A 16,889-nucleotide genomic window follows, 5' to 3' on the forward strand; every position below is an offset into this window, starting at 1 on the left:
ATTTATGGCAATATTATTTATACTGTATACTGTTTTGCACATCATGCACAAAACTGCACAACTTTCCCACTCTTACAACAGTTACAGTACATATTTGCTACAGTACTTGTGAGAGTTTTTTGCATATTTGTACTGTAATGTTTCTATTCTATATTTGTTATACTGTGGCAGTACTTAGTTTTTATTTCCTCTAAATATGTTTATTGTGGAAATAAAACAAAGTACTAAACACCAAGGGAAAGTCTGTATGTGAAAACCTACTTCAAGATGGCTGCAGCTTGTTTTGATAAAAAGACATGAAATACGTTGCTTGTTTTAACACTGCAGATTACGTTTTCACACTTCAACGTTACAATCTAGAAATTCCACAGGAAACTGACTTGTTTCCTCCAATCATCCCAGCAGGGAAGCTTGGGGATGTATTCACCCTATCTGGAATCTTTCATTTCCACATTCTCTTATGTTAATATGCCAAAGGGCTGTAGGACAAAGAGCAGGTGCATGCAGTAAAAAACAGTAATTACAACTGAAAAGATAACACAACTGTTACACCAACAACAAACTTGTGTTGACCAAACACAGGCTGGTTTCTCTGCCATAAATCTCCTTATTTGGGCGAGTTGAGTGCTTTGACAGTAGGAGCCATGATGTCAGCGTGCACGCAGAGGTGGGTGTAGCTGCTCACACGTCTGGGTGTGGCGTCCAGCAGACAAGGCTGTTTTTATATTTCTTGCATCAATGGGGCCCGCTGAGCTGTGACACATCCCCTATATTTAGATCAGGGCTAAATACTCTCCGTCCTGCAGGCTGAAACGGACTCAGACCACCGAGCCACACTGTGATTTGGATGAAAATAAGACCATGTGAAAAAAACGCTAAAACTAAAAGCTATTGTGATTTTCAGATATTAACAGTTCAGCCAAAGAATGTTCTTTTTTCTCTATTCAGACTGTGAAGGCAGATAGAGAGGCTATTTTTTTCGGATAAAAAAACATAAAATAAAAACTTATCAGGCATTGTTATGTTTTTTCCTAGTCGGTTAATCATCATGTACCCGCCCGGCTCCTCTTGAGAATACAAAAAGGTCTTTCTCTTCAACTGAAAGACTTCATAAAAACAATTCTGTGAAAAATAACAATTTATCATCTTTTAATGGAATAGATATAATGAAAAAATCTCTTTGAGCTTTCATTATACACATTCATGTTGTCTAAATTGACAATAAGAAGCATATTACCTCAAACTTCTCTGAAATGACACAGTGTGAGAAAGCAAAGGAAAGGCAAAAGAGGCGAGTAGGTGTCCAGGCTTGTTGAGCTGATACCATATTGTGGGCATTACATAACCCATGATTCCACGTATTGTGACATGGAGCGATGTTTACAATATTTACATCATTCGGACACTCTGGTCCCTGCATGTTATGTTCACTTGGCACTAAAGTTCTTAATAAAATGAGAATATACTCAAACACACCAAGTATTTAACCACACAGGCGTATACAAAAATAGGCTTTAACATGTGGTTATTTTTATATAGATCCTTTATTTATTTGCTGAATCACCAGAAAACTTGCTATATCTTGATATATATCGTTAATCAGATATGAAATTACTTATATCAGGTGATTTTGTCGCCATCACCCTGGTGGCTGGTACTCGTTTATTTTCTATGTTGCACAAATCTTTTTTAGTCAGGTTTTCAATCTGTTCTGTCACTTATGCAATGTAAGTGCTTGTGTTTCCCGAAACAAAATGAAGGATAATGAAATACACCCCAAGAATTCATCTTAAACACATTTTTTGATAAATCTTACCTGGAATTTTTTATTTCTTATAAGGAGGCTGAAATGTTCCCTCAAATGTTCCCAAATAAGTAAATCTTTAAGTCATCAGCAGCTTCCCTATTCTTCCCCTCAGCAGCTTCTCCTTTTTATCTGACTTATGAAATCTTCTCAGAAGTTGCTAATTTTACTTCAACCAGAGATGAGTTCCTCAAAAACAGGCTTGATATTCTGAAGAGGTTCTGACTGTGCAGCAGCAGTAGCAGCATGTTAAAAAGCAGAAGAGTGGTCATACGGAAAATGACATCATTATAACAAAATGAGATCATTCATCAGAGCATTTTGATGACTTAACATTTGTTTGTGTGAAGCCATTGTATCATGTCAGCTACATCAATAAGGCACCACAGCTGTTTATGAGGACTGACAGATATAATAAAAAGTCACATGCATGCATTTTCTTTTTAAAAAACAGAGGGGAACATCCCTTGTGAGCATGAAATGCAACAACAAAGATCCTTTGTGTTCTGGGGATAAAAAGGTCTATCATTGTATGTTTGAAAAATATTCTTTCAAACTAAAAATCTGTTATTTATAGTGGGATCAAATGAAATCTCCAAAGTGTTTTTATCGAGCTTTATTAAGAAAAGAACAAGAGTTCAGAGTAAGCGTGAGCTGAGTGGGCTTGTTAACTTGTCTGACGAGTGTTGAGGTTTTTCAACAAAGATGCTGCAAAATGAGAATTTCAATCATTCCATTCATAAAAATCTACAAAAACATACGGATTTAATATACAACATAGACACAAAACATTAAAAAAAATACCATTCACACGTTCAGAACAGAGAAGAATTTTTCAAAAACCTTTTATATCAGCAGAAAGGTCCATATAGAAAAAAAGTGTGTGTGTGTGTGTGTGTGTGTGTGCGTGTGTGTGCGTGTGTGCGTGTGTGTGTGTGTGTGTGTGTGTGCGTGTGTTTGTGTGTGTGTGTGTGTGTTTTACACCTTGTGTTTCCTTTGAGACCAGTGAATGCTGTGTGACACTAACATTGCAACTAAGCAACCAAATGATGTTTCTTTGACCTCACACTTCCTTTAGAGACACATTCAGCATATTTGAGTGTTTTGAGGCGTGCGGCTGATGTCTGAGGGTAAAACTAAAGAGTCAAAATGTGGGAAGTGACTGAAAAATTGTCCAGGACTGCAATGTGTCCACTGCGGGTCAGGATTCGGCAGGTGAGGGCTGGCTCGGTGTTCCGTTGCGGGTGCGGAGCTGAGACTGGGCAATGTCAGCCAGGGCGCTCTGGATCTTCTCCAGCAGCATATCTCCGCGGTAAACCACCTCCTCCAGACGAGCTGCCGCGTCATGGTTCTCCTCCTCCAACTGCCGCAAACTGGCCGCCTGACGAGAAAACACAGCCGGTCAGATTCACTTCCAATGATAGGAGGCGGTATTTTCTGGGCTTTTGTGCATCACATTACTGAGTGTTTTTTAATTATGAATGATGCAAATAATCATCGTGCTATCTGGTTTAATGACCTGGGATTCAAACGTTTTTACACCCCCTTCCTCTCTCTTGATTCGGCGGAGATAACACTGTGTGTGATTTCTGTGTTTTCCTCAGTCTAAATCGTTTGGACTCATTATGCGCTAGTGTAAGGTTGGGTCCCAGGGAGACACCGCATTTCCATTTTGGGTCAAGTGCTTCAGAAATAAGATAAAATTAACATTTATTAATCCCTGAAGGGAAATTCACAGAGATGTTGTCTTTTACATTCCCCTAAACCAATGCATACCTATAAATGCTATGTTGCAAAATCATTCCATTGACATAGGCTTTAAATATGGGCAGAGTTTTTTCATTTAGACAGAAATTGACATTACATTATAATAAGGGTGAGATTATAAAGTTTCATGGCTGAAAGACAGTTGAATTATGGCATTAAAATCATATAGGCATTTTTCCCTAAAGACATTTTGATATGTCACATTAGGAAAAGTAAAAAGTCGTAGATAAAATATATGATTTTAGCTGCTTCAGTTTCAGGGTCCTGGTATTGTGCATGCTGGCTCATTGTAATGACTAACTGTGACACTGGAAAAGAACAGAGCTGTCATTACGTCATAACGCCTGTGGTTTTCATACTATAAGTCAAAATGTCCTGTTGGACTGAGAGCAAATTGACTCTGACACCATTTATTTGATTATTGGAAGCCATGAAGTCTTGTCACCTTAGATTGTGTAATAGAGATGGACATAGCTGCGACATCATCCTTTGGTTTCTGACCATACTTTGACGAGAGGGCATATCGAAGCCCAGAGCCAGTGTTGTATCAACATTGCTGCGCTAAGCTAAATGCTAAAGAGAGAAACTGGCCATTTTCAACCAGCTGATGCGAGTCATCAGTTGCCAGCGGCTGAGTGGGGAGCTCCGGGTGCTGCTGTCCTTACGTGCATGTACTGTCCAAGATGCAGTGATACAGAGCCGGCTGAAAATCTGCAGTTTCCCTTAAGTAAGCTAACGTTAGCTTTGTTAACAAGGTGGAACTGAACACAGAGCAAGACATTTTTTGGCGACCAAAACGTTACAATTAACTTTTATGAAGTGAAAAACAGTGAGCGGGTTAAAGGCCTGAGACCACAACCAAAAAAGCATGGCTATTTTAATCTACACAGCAGTGGATATACAGTCGTAAGCTTCTATGCTGGCGCCCTGTTAGTCACAAGGTAGCCAAGCCTCCAGCATTCCCAGCTTTACTGTCTAATGTACTCTAAATGGGACCATAATTGACTAAATTAACATTGTGCTGTTTTGAAGAAGACTATGAAATGAGACCATAAAGTCATTAGGAAAATGTTTCCTGAGGTAGTCAGTCACATGCGAAGTAGGGTCATTTCTCAGTGACTTATACACAACCTGACCAATATAAATAATGCAGGTTTAAGGCACTTCTGCATTGGCTTCAATGTTCAGACACGGAAGCCACATCCATCTCTTTGATACAGTCTGTTTGTTACCAAACACCGTATTGTGTCACGCTTTCCTTCCACACATCACACATAACTGTGATATTTCTGCATATATTCACTGTACAGTTATGTCGTGTTATGTCACAGTCATGTAAGCAATTCCAAAGAAAATGTGTATATCTAGAAGACTTGCACTATCCATGAACAGAACATTACCAGGCACTACCTTTGTATATATTTAGAGTTATAGTATGGTTTCTAGTTTTAGCTTAGTTCCTAGTTAAGATTTTATTCATTTATGTTCTTATTAATGTTATTTTCTATTTATTTGATATCCTTTTTGTTGTTTTGTACTTCATGTGAGAGTTGGCTGACATTTCCCTCTAGGATTAATGAAGTATTCCATCTTTCTATGTTTATGCTGGGCACAGCTTCCAATATCTTGTCTTCATTAAGTACAATAGTGAGTTGAGGATCTCCATGGGAAATATCCTCACATGTCATCTAATTTTCAGAGAAGCAAGGCAGTAATTATAAACATTTACCTCTTGTGTTCTGAAATGAACCAAGTAATGGCATGAAACTCTTTAATTCCTGTTTGTCTACACTGATACAACATGTGATAAGATCAAAAATGTTGAGATTTTTATTATTATTACTATATTAAACCTCTTAAAAAAATGCAATGTTCCATTCTTAATTTTAAAATGATGTAAACTTGAATTATTAAAAGGAAACATGTATTTTCACTAATAAATATTCTTCTGAGTAGTCTTTGAAACTTATTTGTCCTTTAACAACTGCAGCACACTGTCAGATTCTTAACAGATCGGAGTCTCTTTAAATGACCAAACCTTTAACTAAAGTATATACATACACAGGATATAATAAACAAATGAATAGAAATACTTTATTGATCCCAAGCTGGGAAATTGCAGAATGATTAGTACGTACGTTTCAGTAAGTGACTATAATCTTTAGGATGTTTGTTTTATACTCATGAGCATTCGTCCTTTTCCTATTCACAGGCTAGGGCTGTCGATGTAGAAAGCTGCTGTACAAGTGTTCACCTGGCTCCCTCTGCTGACTGAAAGCTAGACCTACTAGCTGGGATTTGGTACGTTTAGCCATTTTCATGCACAAAATCTACACTCACCGGCCACTTTCTTAGACGCACCTGGTGCTTAATAAAGTTCGGTCTTCTGCTGCTGTTCCCTATCTGCTAGAAAGTAGGTGTTGGTGTGTGTTCAGAGATGCTCCCCTGAATTCCTCGGTTGAAACCAGTGGATATTTGAGTTGTGCCAGTAGATCAGCAGTTTGTGAAACACTCAGAGCAGCCCGTCTGGCACCAACAACCATGCCTCTTTCAAAGTCACTTAAATCACCTTTCTTCCCCATTCTGATGCTTAGTTTGAACTGCAGTGGATTGTCTTGACAATGTCTACATGCCTAAAAGTGTATATTGAAATGCAAAGTCCTTTTAGGTATACATGTATGTAGGTTACTGTGTGTATATCGTGTTTCATTTCATTTTATTCTAATAGAACCATTTGTATAAAATGCCAAATACATTAACCTTGTAACCCTGCATGTGTAAAAGGTATTTGTGAAAGTATTGACCTGCAGAGCTGCCGTTGACTCCTCACTGGGCAGAGAGTCGATTAGTACGTCCACATCTTTGGCTGTTCTGGCAATCAGAGCTGCAAATAGCTGGGCATATTCTAGAGAGATATATATAAGAAAAAGAATATTCCTCATGTTAAACAAATCATTTTTCTATCTTGTAAGTCATTAGCAAACATATAAGAGAGATAATTTTAAAAGGTATGTGGTAAGAAGACGATGTTCTGTGGTTAAATTGTGTTGCTGCAAATGATGCCGGTGACTGGGAAATAGTATAGTATGGGTTATTATGGATTAGTCACATGTGGGTGTGAATGTTCTCATTTATCCAGGTCATCGTAATCCCCAAAGTATTTTCAGTGTAAAGCAACTGGACAAATAACCAAGTCCAGTTGCTATGGACTGAAATTGCTTTGGGGATAGTCACCTGTGGCAATACCCTATCAATTTAATAAGGCCAATATTGGATTGTAACATCAATAATGTAAACTAGAAAGTGTTGAGAGACAGATGTATTTAGTGAGAAGACGTTAGAAACTAAAGATACGGGACAAAAACAAATCACCTTCGGTCGGGTTTGCTGGCTGCTCTTTGTTGATAGCCGTCTGGATGTTACTGAAGGAGGCAGGAGGAGCACATTGCTGCAGGACGCCGATGGCATTACAAAACTGATCTGCAAGCTGGACAAAAACAACACTGGGTTACACTTTATTTCAAGCAAAAGCTTGACCTCCCGGTGTTTTACCACTGAAACACAAATGCCTCTGTGTAACAATGTAAGGTTAACATGAACTACGTTACCAATGATAATTACTGAATAAAAATAGTGCTACTTCGAACTAGCTACCACCTTCATATGATATAACCGGTCAAAATAGAGTCATTTTCCGTTAGTTGTCGTTGAAAAACGAAGAAAATGTGCCTTACTGAATTGACAGCGTCTTGGAGTTGTGTCAGCCTGTCCGCCATGTTTTCTGTGATTTGACATAATCTCGCGAGAATGTCATGACGTAAAGGAAAAGCAAAACTCGCGGCACTTGGACGGTGTTTTGGAAGCTTTGCCTTTGGTTAGCATATCATCGTTTAGGTTAGCTGTAGCCACCGGCAGCAGACAAGCAAAGTGTTTAAATCAATTCCATAGCTCATGTCTGAGGTCACCTCTTTACGTTTTGAAAAGTAACCTCTAACATTACTCTTTGTTCCTGGATGGGGACTAACGTTAGCCTTTGAGTGAGCTACTATTAGCTACTAAACATCAACAGGAAGTAACGGACTATATGACAGAAACTACAATGTCTTCTTGCACTTTAAACTCTCCAGGTACGATACTTTCTTCACAATGAATATCCGTGTAAATAAGGAATTATTTAATGCCAGTCGACCAGTCAGAATAAGATGTTTGTTGTATGAACTTTAAGTGCAGGTGCCTTGAGCTTAAGTGTAAGTTGGTAAATCAGATAATAAGTTTGTGCTGCTGACGACATAATGCTACCTCCAGTCATTTAACTGCAGCTTTAATTTTCTTCACGTTTACCACAGCTAGGATAATTAAGGCGTGCCACTAACTAAATATATCACTTACAACCACAAGGTAATATTAGCTTGAGCGGATTAGCTGACACAGCAGCTGTCAGTCTTCCAAGGGTTAGCAACGAGCTAATGACATGCTGCTTTGATTTGATTTGTCATTTTGTAAAGTAAAGCAGGACATGCAAAGGAAATCCAGAAAATCAACAAGGGGCTTGGCATGTTGTTAATCAACAATATTTAACGTGGACTGGTTAGTTCTCTGATCAGTCTGGTTCTTTTTTCTTTACAGTGCAAATGTTGTTTTCCCAGATTTTCCATAATAGTCGATGCAAATGACAGCCAGTTTAATTCAAAAATGTATTTATATTGAACAAACCTCCCATTGGTAGCAGTATTTTTTTCAAAAATAAAAATCTTGAAATGCACTGTTTAAATTATTATGCACAATAGGGTTTCAAAACATTTTAGAGGTTGTTAAGAACCAAACATGGTAGTTTGTTGAATTTGTAGCATTAGGAGGTCATATTCATGAAATCAAAAGCTATTTCAATCAAAAACATCTTAACAGACCAAGTCACATCCTAACATAGGACGCCTTCTTTGATATCACCTTCACAATTCTTTCATCCATCGAACTTGTGAGTTTTTGGAGAGTTTCTGCTGAAATTTCTTTGCAGGATGTCAGAGTAGCCTCCCAGAGCTGCTGTTTGGATGTGAACTGCCTCCCACCTCCGTAGTTCTTGTCTGAGGATGCTCCAAAGGTTCTCAGTAGGGTTGAGGTCAGGGGAAGATGGGGTCCACACCATGAGTTTCTCTCCTTTTATGCCTATAGCAGCCAATGACACAGGGGTATTCTTCGCAGCATGAGATGGTGCATTGTCATGCATGAATATGATTCTGCTATAGAAGGCACGGTTCTTTTTTTACCATGGATAAAAGTGGTCAGTCAGAAACTCTACATACTTTGCCAAGGTCATTTTCAGGGACCCTAAAGAGGCCAACCAGCTCTTTCCCCATGATTCGGACGTCGCAGCCTTTTTGGGACATGGTGGCCGTCCACCAACCATCCATTACTCCATCCATCAGGATCATCATGGCACTCATCAGTAAACGAGACTGTTTAAAAATGAGTCTTCATGTATTTCTGAGGCCACTGAAACCTTTTCTGCTTGTCAGCATTGTTTAGCGGTGGCCGAATAGCGGGTTTATGCACAACTGCAAATCTCTGGAGGATCCTACACCTTGAGGTTTGCAGGACTCCAGAGGTGCCAGCAGCTTCATTTACCTGTTTGCTGCTTTATAATGACATTTTAGCAGTTGCTCTCCTATTCCAACAAATTTGTGTGGCAGAAACTTTCCTCATTATGTTATTATCTGCACAAACCCGTCTGTAGTCTGGATCAGCCACAAATCTCTTTACAGTAAGATGATCTTACGTTTTTGTGAGGTATCTAATGTTTTCATACCGAAAGCACTTTTCAGCAGCACGGATCCTTTTTCTTTCCCATATTGCTGGAAACCTGTAGCCTGCTCAGTAATGTGGACCGTCCTTCTTAAGTAGTTTTCCTTTGATTGGGCTAACCTGGCAAAAGAATTATCACAGATGTCCGGGGTTGATTTCAATGATACAAAGAGCCCTGAGACAAAATGCCATCCGTGAGTTTTATTTTTTTTAAAAATAATAAAAAAATGTTTTTGACAACTAAATCTAATTTGCTTAAACATTTCGGAACGCGGTGTGTTCTGGTCATTGCCCTGAGCACTAATGTTAGTTTTATTTACTTTAGTCACACTAATTGGACACAATGTAAAGATGTACACATGAGGAGCTCCTGTTTCTGTTAGTATGACTCTTCCCTAAGTCATGTAGGAATGAGGCATTATGTGCTTTATCTGTACCAGTTTATTACCAGATATAAAACCCTGATTAAAGTGAAAAGTATAGACTTGTACATGGCAATAGTGAGTGCTTAAAATGCCAAGTCATGTTCAGGCTTTTGTTTCATTCACAAGATATCATTTACATGCAGAGAACCCATTTTCCCAGCTTTTACACCAACATTTAGGATTTGATTGATACCTTACAACTAAATGATGTAAGGCAATGGTGGTTGACTGCACAACAGTGTTTGGTTGGAGGCTATGAGCTTACCTTGGATTTATTTAACTGAAAAAGTTCCCATCTCAAAATAGTAACATCGTTGAATTATTAAGTAAGGAATCCACTCTTCTCCTGTAGTCATTCAGCCATATGTAAACCCTCATAGTTCCTAGTAGGGCTGAGTCGTCATATGGCCTATATCTTTTATCACAATATAGGTCACTTCATATCACGTTAAAGATAAATATCAAGGTATTGCATGTTTTCTGGTAATTTCCTAAATATAAAGTCTATATGAAATAACCACATGCTTGTTCTCAGGTGTGAATTTTACAGAACAATAGGGAGTATTTTCTTATTTAGTTAAAGAACCTTCAAGAATGGGCTCAAGGAAATTATAGAGGAAATACACATAAATGTTTCCAGCTGTACACTGACTGTGTTTACATGCATAAACACAAATAATGTTGTAAAAACAAAATTCCCACCTCATATTATATACACCCTCTATATTTCACACCTGAAATGTGAGTTATTTGAGTTGGTTGTACTTGTTATTATCAATTTATACAGTGTCATCATATATCTCGATAATGCGATGTATGATTTCATCACCATACGATTCACCAAAAAGGCGCTAAATTATAATAAGGATTTATCACCCAGTCGTAGTTCCTAGTAATGATGACTTGTATTTCCTCAGGCATGAACTGTAACTTGGAGAAGGTCCTGGCAGATGCCAAATCATTAGTGGAGAGGCTTCGTAACCACGACAACGCGGCCGAGATGTTAATCGAACAGACGACATCGCTCAATAAGCGAGTGGAGTCCATGCAACAGGTATGGTGTCACATTATGTTGATGCTGTCAGTTAGATAGGAATGTTCTTTTTATAGATGCTGTAGGACAAATTTGCTAAAAGATAACATTTATACTGATGGAATTAAGTGACGACAGGGATTTTAGACTGAGATGTTCCAGTTGTTTAATGGGAGCTGGTTTCTTGTTGGCAGTACCAGGAGGAGATCGACTCATTGAACCAGGTAGCGCGACATCGTCCTCGTTCGAGTCTGGTCCTGGGCATCCAACAGGAAAACCGTCAGATCAGAGAGCTCCAGCAGGAAAACAAAGGTAGACCAGCTTATTTGCAATGTCCTTATTGCGGGATTGCTGCTCTGCGATGCTTTTGAGGAAAACGTGACAAAGGAAACATGTATTTTTTTCAATTCAGCATGCAATTTTTGGAGTGGACTACAGTTGGTCACAACCACAGAAAGATGTATTGGCTAGTCACAGCAAGGCGACACAACGTTGACAGATGTTCTTGTCGAGGTTTGCCACTGTCTCCCAAAAGCAAGCCTGTGTTCACTCTTCTTGCAGAGCTACGGACGTCGTTAGAGGAACACCAGTCTGCGTTAGAGCTCATCATGACCAAATACAGGGAGCAGGTGTTCAGGCTTCTCATGGCCAGCAAGAGAGACGACCCCACCATCGTGACCCAGCTGAAGGAGCAGCACACCACGGTCAGTGGCGCCCACTTGTTCATTTGAGTGCCTGGACATTTCAGGAATATCCGATATTACATGTGACTGTACTTTCTTTTCCAACTTGATTGTAAACAGAAACAAATAGACTAAAGGTGTTTTACTAAAAAGTAACTAAAAAGCATAAGAGCACCTAAAGGATGTCATACTGTTTTAGGTGTTTTCAATATGTTTTTGCACACTTCCCCAACGTCCTCTGACTTTTTCTATGTATTCATTTGTTTTTCATCTTTGTAGGAAATGCAAGCACACATAGACAAGATCAACGAGATGGCCTCCGTGATGAGGAAGGCGATAGAGGTGGACGAGGGACGAATATGTGAAGACGAGGAGAGGATTAAACAGCTAGAGGTAAAAGAAAATGTCCCTCTCTGTTCCACATGTGCTTCCAACAATTGTCTGTCAATACAGAGATGGTGGAGGCTAGGGTCTTTAAAAAACAACCCTGAGAAACTTGTTGGTTTCAGCGAGCTAACATGACAAAGCTATCGTACCAACTCTAACTGAAGTAGAGAGAAATGTGACCAAAAGCTTCAACAGGTAGCACAGGTTAAAATCACTCATCTGGATATACATTAGTAACATCAGCATGTATGGAAACCCTGCAGTTATCCATTTAAATTAAACCAAGCCCTAGATATGTATCATATTAGTGCAAAAGATAAAAACCCTGTAGCAAATTCATTCCTGTAGCATTCGCAGTCTACAAGTTAATGATGTGGGTTACTAAGCAACAGGCAGTAGATTGTGCCTGCATCTGTTATCTGTAACCAAGATGTTTAACTTGCGGTCATTAAAAGTACTGTTGCAACAAGCTCGGTTTAAAAAGCGACGATAGACGCAGAACAACAGGAGATTGTGCGTGTCAGATCCGTTCACACACACTGGAAATACTCTGTTTGGTTGAAGCGAAGGGCGGGTACAGCATGCATGAGGCGGGACATGAAGCAGATGACACCACGGCGACAGAACCGGTTTTTAATTTGTTCATAAACAGCCGAGTCTCTCTCCGATCCTCGAATGTGTCTGACGATTTCGGCGTCAGCCCTCACCAACAGAAATTCCTGAATCTGGTTGGCATCTTTGAGTAAACCCCCCCCCCCCCTTCTTCTTCACCCTGGGAGGTTTGTTTCCCTCAAGTTCGGTCGGGTGCATCATGAAGTAGCGCGGGATCATGGGAGGTGTTGTGGTGTCATAAAAATATGGTTTAAAGTTGGATAAAAAGTCAATTTATGACAGCTCCTGTTAGACAACCACAATGCTGATGCGTGCACAGAGGAGATATGACGCCACTGGCGGGCAACCGAATGTAACAGACATGGAATAAAATGACAGATTTCTCTGGTTTGAACATTGTTGAAAAGCATTTGGATAATGTAAGTACACGACTCAACTGGACATACAGTATAACACATGTTTTTAGACATTTTAATGCAGAAATGTTATACATATATTCTACCTTCTTTTTTTTTTAATTGAAAAGCCAGGTACACAGTACTGCCAGTTTTTAACTTAAGTTTTAAACCGTTCACCCTACAGGGGATCGCTTGCTGGACTCGCACGTCGGTGTTCAATTATACTCAGTCTTGCTTCTTCGTTTAAGATGATTTATTTTCCTTATATTCACATAACATTTCATTTGACTTGGTGAGCGTGAGCGTGAGCATGAGCGTGAGGTCTAAAGCAGTGTCGATTCCCCCTGTTCCACCCCGTCAATGCCCCATTTCCTGGCTCTTAACCTGGCCTGGCGACCCCACCCACTCTCTGTCAGCTGCCTCTAATTACGCCATGCTTTGGATTAATAAAACGTAAATCTAATATTTAAATAAATAAGAATAAAACATAAACATCCCTTAAATCAAATAGGAATTCATTAATATAATAAGAGATTTTAAACTAACATAAAATATGGCTCTAACACGTGCAGTAACTATGAAAACATTCAAGCCAAAAAAATAGCTTTAAAGTGTGTTTACTGTCCCAACAAATTGATATATGGCACTGGAGTCTCCCTTAGAGATAGGGTGAGAAGTTCAGCCATCCGTGAGGAACTCGGCCTCTGCTCCTTTGCGTTGAAAGGAGCAAGTTGCGGTGGTTCGGGCATCTAGTAAGGATGCTCCCTGGGCGCCTCCCTAGGGAGGTGTTCCAGGCACGTGCAGCTGGGAGGAGGCCTCGGGGAAGATCCAGGACCAGGTGGAGAGATTATATCTCCACACTGGCCTGGAAACGCCTCGGGATCCCCCAGTTAGAGCTGGTTGATGTGGCCCGGGAAAGGGAAGTTTGGGGTCCCCTGCTAGAGCTGCTGCCCCTGCGACCCGGCCCCCGGATAAGCAGTTGAAGAAGAGATGAGAGATGAGATGAGACACTGATGATTGATTATATTTTACTAGTTTACCATTTAATCATTTTAATCCAAATCAGTCCTAACCTCCATACTTTCAGGCCCAAAATAATGCAGAAATCATATTATTAGTGATTTGGTAGTTACAGCACTTAGGCTTTGTCGGGCACATTAGTAGTAGTAACGGTAGTGGTAGTGGTGGTTGCATTGCCTTATCTGAATGTGAAGCTGAACATCTGTGTTTGTGCACTGTAGCTGGAGAACAGTGGACTTCGAGAGCTGCTAGGAATCAGCCGCGAAGCTTTCCTGGTCCTGAAGAGAGAAGACGCGTCAGAGAACACGTCACTGTCACCGTTGCTGACCAGCGCTGACATCAGTTTACGGAAGAGTTAAACAGCCCGGGGTGACTGCCCCTCCTCCGCCACTGTGGGCTGTTTTGCCACGTACCACTTCATCTTCCCCCCTACAGATTCTTTCAGTGATCCTCTCCCTTCCTGCATGATGCTGCAGAGCTGCATCGCTCGTCTGCTGATTCAGACACAAACTGCGTGAACACACATCCTTCTATTTTGTTTGTTGGTACTTCTGTTCTTTTTTCTCTAATTTTGCCAGCATGCATGAGTCTGTGGTGCCTGTAAAGTGTTAACGTGTGAATGGGTAAAAGAAGGGCTTGAGTTCAAATAAATCTGTGAACATGAACTCGTCTCTGCCGGGTTCATACGGATGTAAATGTAAAATTCCTGGTTTTGTGTCTGTTAGTTGGCCTGCCTCTACTTCTCACTTAAACTATTTCTGTGGTAGCCTATTGTCTGCAGCAGCTAAAAATCAGGAATGGAAACATTATCCAACACACAGGATCTGCTGTAACATCCAACTACCTCTTCGTCTGCAGAACTGCAGCGAGCAAGAAGAGTCGTGTTGGGAAACACTGTGGTGTTTGTTTCAGAGGCTGAAGAATATTTGTTTTTTTGAAACAGCCCAGAACGGCAGCCTTTTTTACTGCTTTGAAATCATTTTGTGCACATAAAATAGTGCTTGTTAGCATAAATTACCTTTATGTGGTGATTAGCTGTGTATGGAATGCCATTTCATTCAATATTAAAGAAATGCATACAGAAATAAACCTATGAAATAAATATGGCTATGGAATTTATCCTGAAATAAATAAAAGAGAAAATTAATAAATTTAAATATATAAATGAGTCAATAAACAATTTTTTAAAAATGTATTTATTTTGCTTTTTAAATGACTACTCATCTCTTCTATTCTCACTTTTTACTAAGAAGGAATTTTCACTAATGAGAAAAAATGTAAGCTATTCAAATCTGCCTATGATATGGCCTTTTGAATAAAAGATGAGTCTCTGTAAACATGGTGTCATGACAGCCAGCTAGAAATGAATGTGGCCAAGACAAAATAATGGCACAAAACAAGACATGAACTTAAAGCCGGTCTCACTAGACGACCGACGAGTTGAAACTGTGGATACGTTAAAATGCCTTGGCACAGTTGTGGAGCTTCTGTGAAAATAGAGAATAGATTTTCCAAAGATGGAAACTCAGTCGCCCCAGTCAAAAGATTCTGGACAAAGCTATCATTGAGAGTTTTTTAACTTTCCATCTTCCTGCATGGTACTGTCATTTAAACTGTAGATCCAGGAATACGCTTTCTAATATTGTGTCAATGGCAAGCAAACTAGTTGGCAAACCCCAAAAGCCTCAAAGTCAAGACAGCGAGGAGCTTTCTGACAAATAGCTCCCATCTCTCTTCAGCCAGGAGCTCCTGAGCTCTGGAAGGCGATCCGGAGTCCCTCTGGCAACTAAAAATACATTTTAAAAGTCCTTCATCTACGTGCCATCAACATTCTTAACTCAACAAATGATAGGTAATCTGAAAACATGGCAGGGATCGGTGTCACTGCTGCTATTGCTGTATGAATCGTCTGTCATCTGAGTCTGTTTTTAACTAAGTGCCTGACTGATGCTTGTCATGTAATTCAGTTTGTCATTTCTTATTTCCTTTGAGCCGAAGACAAATTATCGCCCTGGTGGACAAAAAGATCTATTCTATATATTTATGTATTTCACTTGACTTTTATTATTTATTACAGACACAACTCTTTATTTACACTTCTTAAATTGAAGTGAAATGGTGGTTATCTCACAGATTCAGATTGCACCCTGCAGTCCCTCCGCCTCACTCCCTGCTGCTAGGACACACAAGATAACAACACCCTGTTTATTTGTAATAGATTTAACAGAAAGAAAAAAGATCTGCAAACTTATTTGTAGCATTAGGCAATAAAAGTCCCCTGAAATGAATAAAAACCAGTCCTTTGAAAATGTTTCTTTTTTAGATACGGAAAAAATACTTATTTTATTATGCATTGAACTTTATTTAGCCCTTTTTTTTAATTATTAGTGCTGTCCTGCACAGTGGCTGAGCGGAAAGCCTTCCAAAGGGTTGTTAACACAGCCGAAAAGATCACCGGTTGCTCACTCCCCACCCTGGAAGAACTGTACAGCTCTGGCTGTCTTAGTAGATCTAAAAACATCCTAAGGGATTCGTCCCAACCCAGGCCACCAACACTTTGAGTTATTAAGACGTTTCAGGTCTCTGAATGCTCCGACTAACAGACTTAAGAACAGTTTTTATCCAAAGCTATAACAGTGCTCAACACCGCAAATACCTTTACCTATAAATCTCCATCTGTGTTAGAGTATTGACATGCAAAGTATATGCACTCAACACCACCTTTTCTTTTTATAATCACCAAATGTGCACTCTACTGTTTCTCTCTCTGATGATGATCTTTGCTCAGGGGCTCTGCAATCTACTGCTTTTTGGTTTGTCTCCTTAAACTGCTACGGTGTGTGTGTGTGTGTGTGTGTGTGTGTGTGTGTGTGCGTGTGTGTGTGTGTGTGTGTGCATGTTGGTGTGTATGCGTGTTGGTGTGTCGTTTGTCGTTTTAAATGTGTATTTTAAAGGATAATT

General features: G+C 39.7%; 2 protein-coding genes across 2 annotated transcripts; one reads left to right on the forward strand and one right to left on the reverse strand.

The window, feature by feature from the left end:
• Positions 1–2,418: 2,418 nt before the first annotated feature.
• On the reverse strand, positions 2,419–7,353 carry med21 (mediator complex subunit 21). Its single transcript, XM_083935662.1, has 4 exons — positions 7,306–7,353; positions 6,944–7,058; positions 6,376–6,476; positions 2,419–3,185 (listed from the first exon to the last, which is right to left on the reverse strand). Exons 1-4 carry the CDS (start codon positions 7,345–7,347, stop codon positions 3,006–3,008), a joined length of 438 nt encoding a protein of 145 aa, XP_083791788.1. The 5' UTR covers positions 7,348–7,353; the 3' UTR covers positions 2,419–3,005.
• A 106-nt stretch (positions 7,354–7,459) lies between these two features.
• fgfr1op2 (FGFR1 oncogene partner 2) lies at positions 7,460–15,061 on the forward strand. Its single transcript, XM_083935438.1, has 6 exons — positions 7,460–7,698; positions 10,713–10,849; positions 11,023–11,140; positions 11,390–11,532; positions 11,791–11,904; positions 14,150–15,061. The coding sequence occupies exons 1-6, from the start codon at positions 7,656–7,658 to the stop codon at positions 14,285–14,287; spliced, it is 693 nt and encodes a 230-aa protein (XP_083791564.1). The 5' UTR covers positions 7,460–7,655; the 3' UTR covers positions 14,288–15,061.
• Positions 15,062–16,889: the final 1,828 nt, after the last annotated feature.

This window comes from Echiichthys vipera (assembly GCF_963691815.1).
Source record: "Echiichthys vipera genome assembly, chromosome: 20".
NCBI classification, from domain to species: Eukaryota; Metazoa; Chordata; class Actinopteri; order Perciformes; family Trachinidae; genus Echiichthys; species Echiichthys vipera.

Bases quoted from the DNA above. Each gene is read 5' to 3' on its own strand.
- med21 (XM_083935662.1), bottom strand. From the start codon at position 7,347: ATGGCGGACAGGCTGACACAACTCCAAGACGCTGTCAATTCA. The intron at 6,477-6,943 runs GTGATTTGTTTT...ATATCTCTCTAG, and splicing joins GCCAGCAAACCCGACCGAAG to AATATGCCCAGCTATTTGCA. The intron at 3,186-6,375 runs GTCAATACTTTC...TTTTCTCGTCAG, and splicing joins AGTCAACGGCAGCTCTGCAG to GCGGCCAGTTTGCGGCAGTT.
- fgfr1op2 (XM_083935438.1), top strand. From the start codon at position 7,656: ATGACAGAAACTACAATGTCTTCTTGCACTTTAAACTCTCCAG. The intron at 11,533-11,790 runs GTCAGTGGCGCC...TCATCTTTGTAG, and splicing joins TGAAGGAGCAGCACACCACG to GAAATGCAAGCACACATAGA. The intron at 11,905-14,149 runs GTAAAAGAAAAT...TGTGCACTGTAG, and splicing joins AGAGGATTAAACAGCTAGAG to CTGGAGAACAGTGGACTTCG.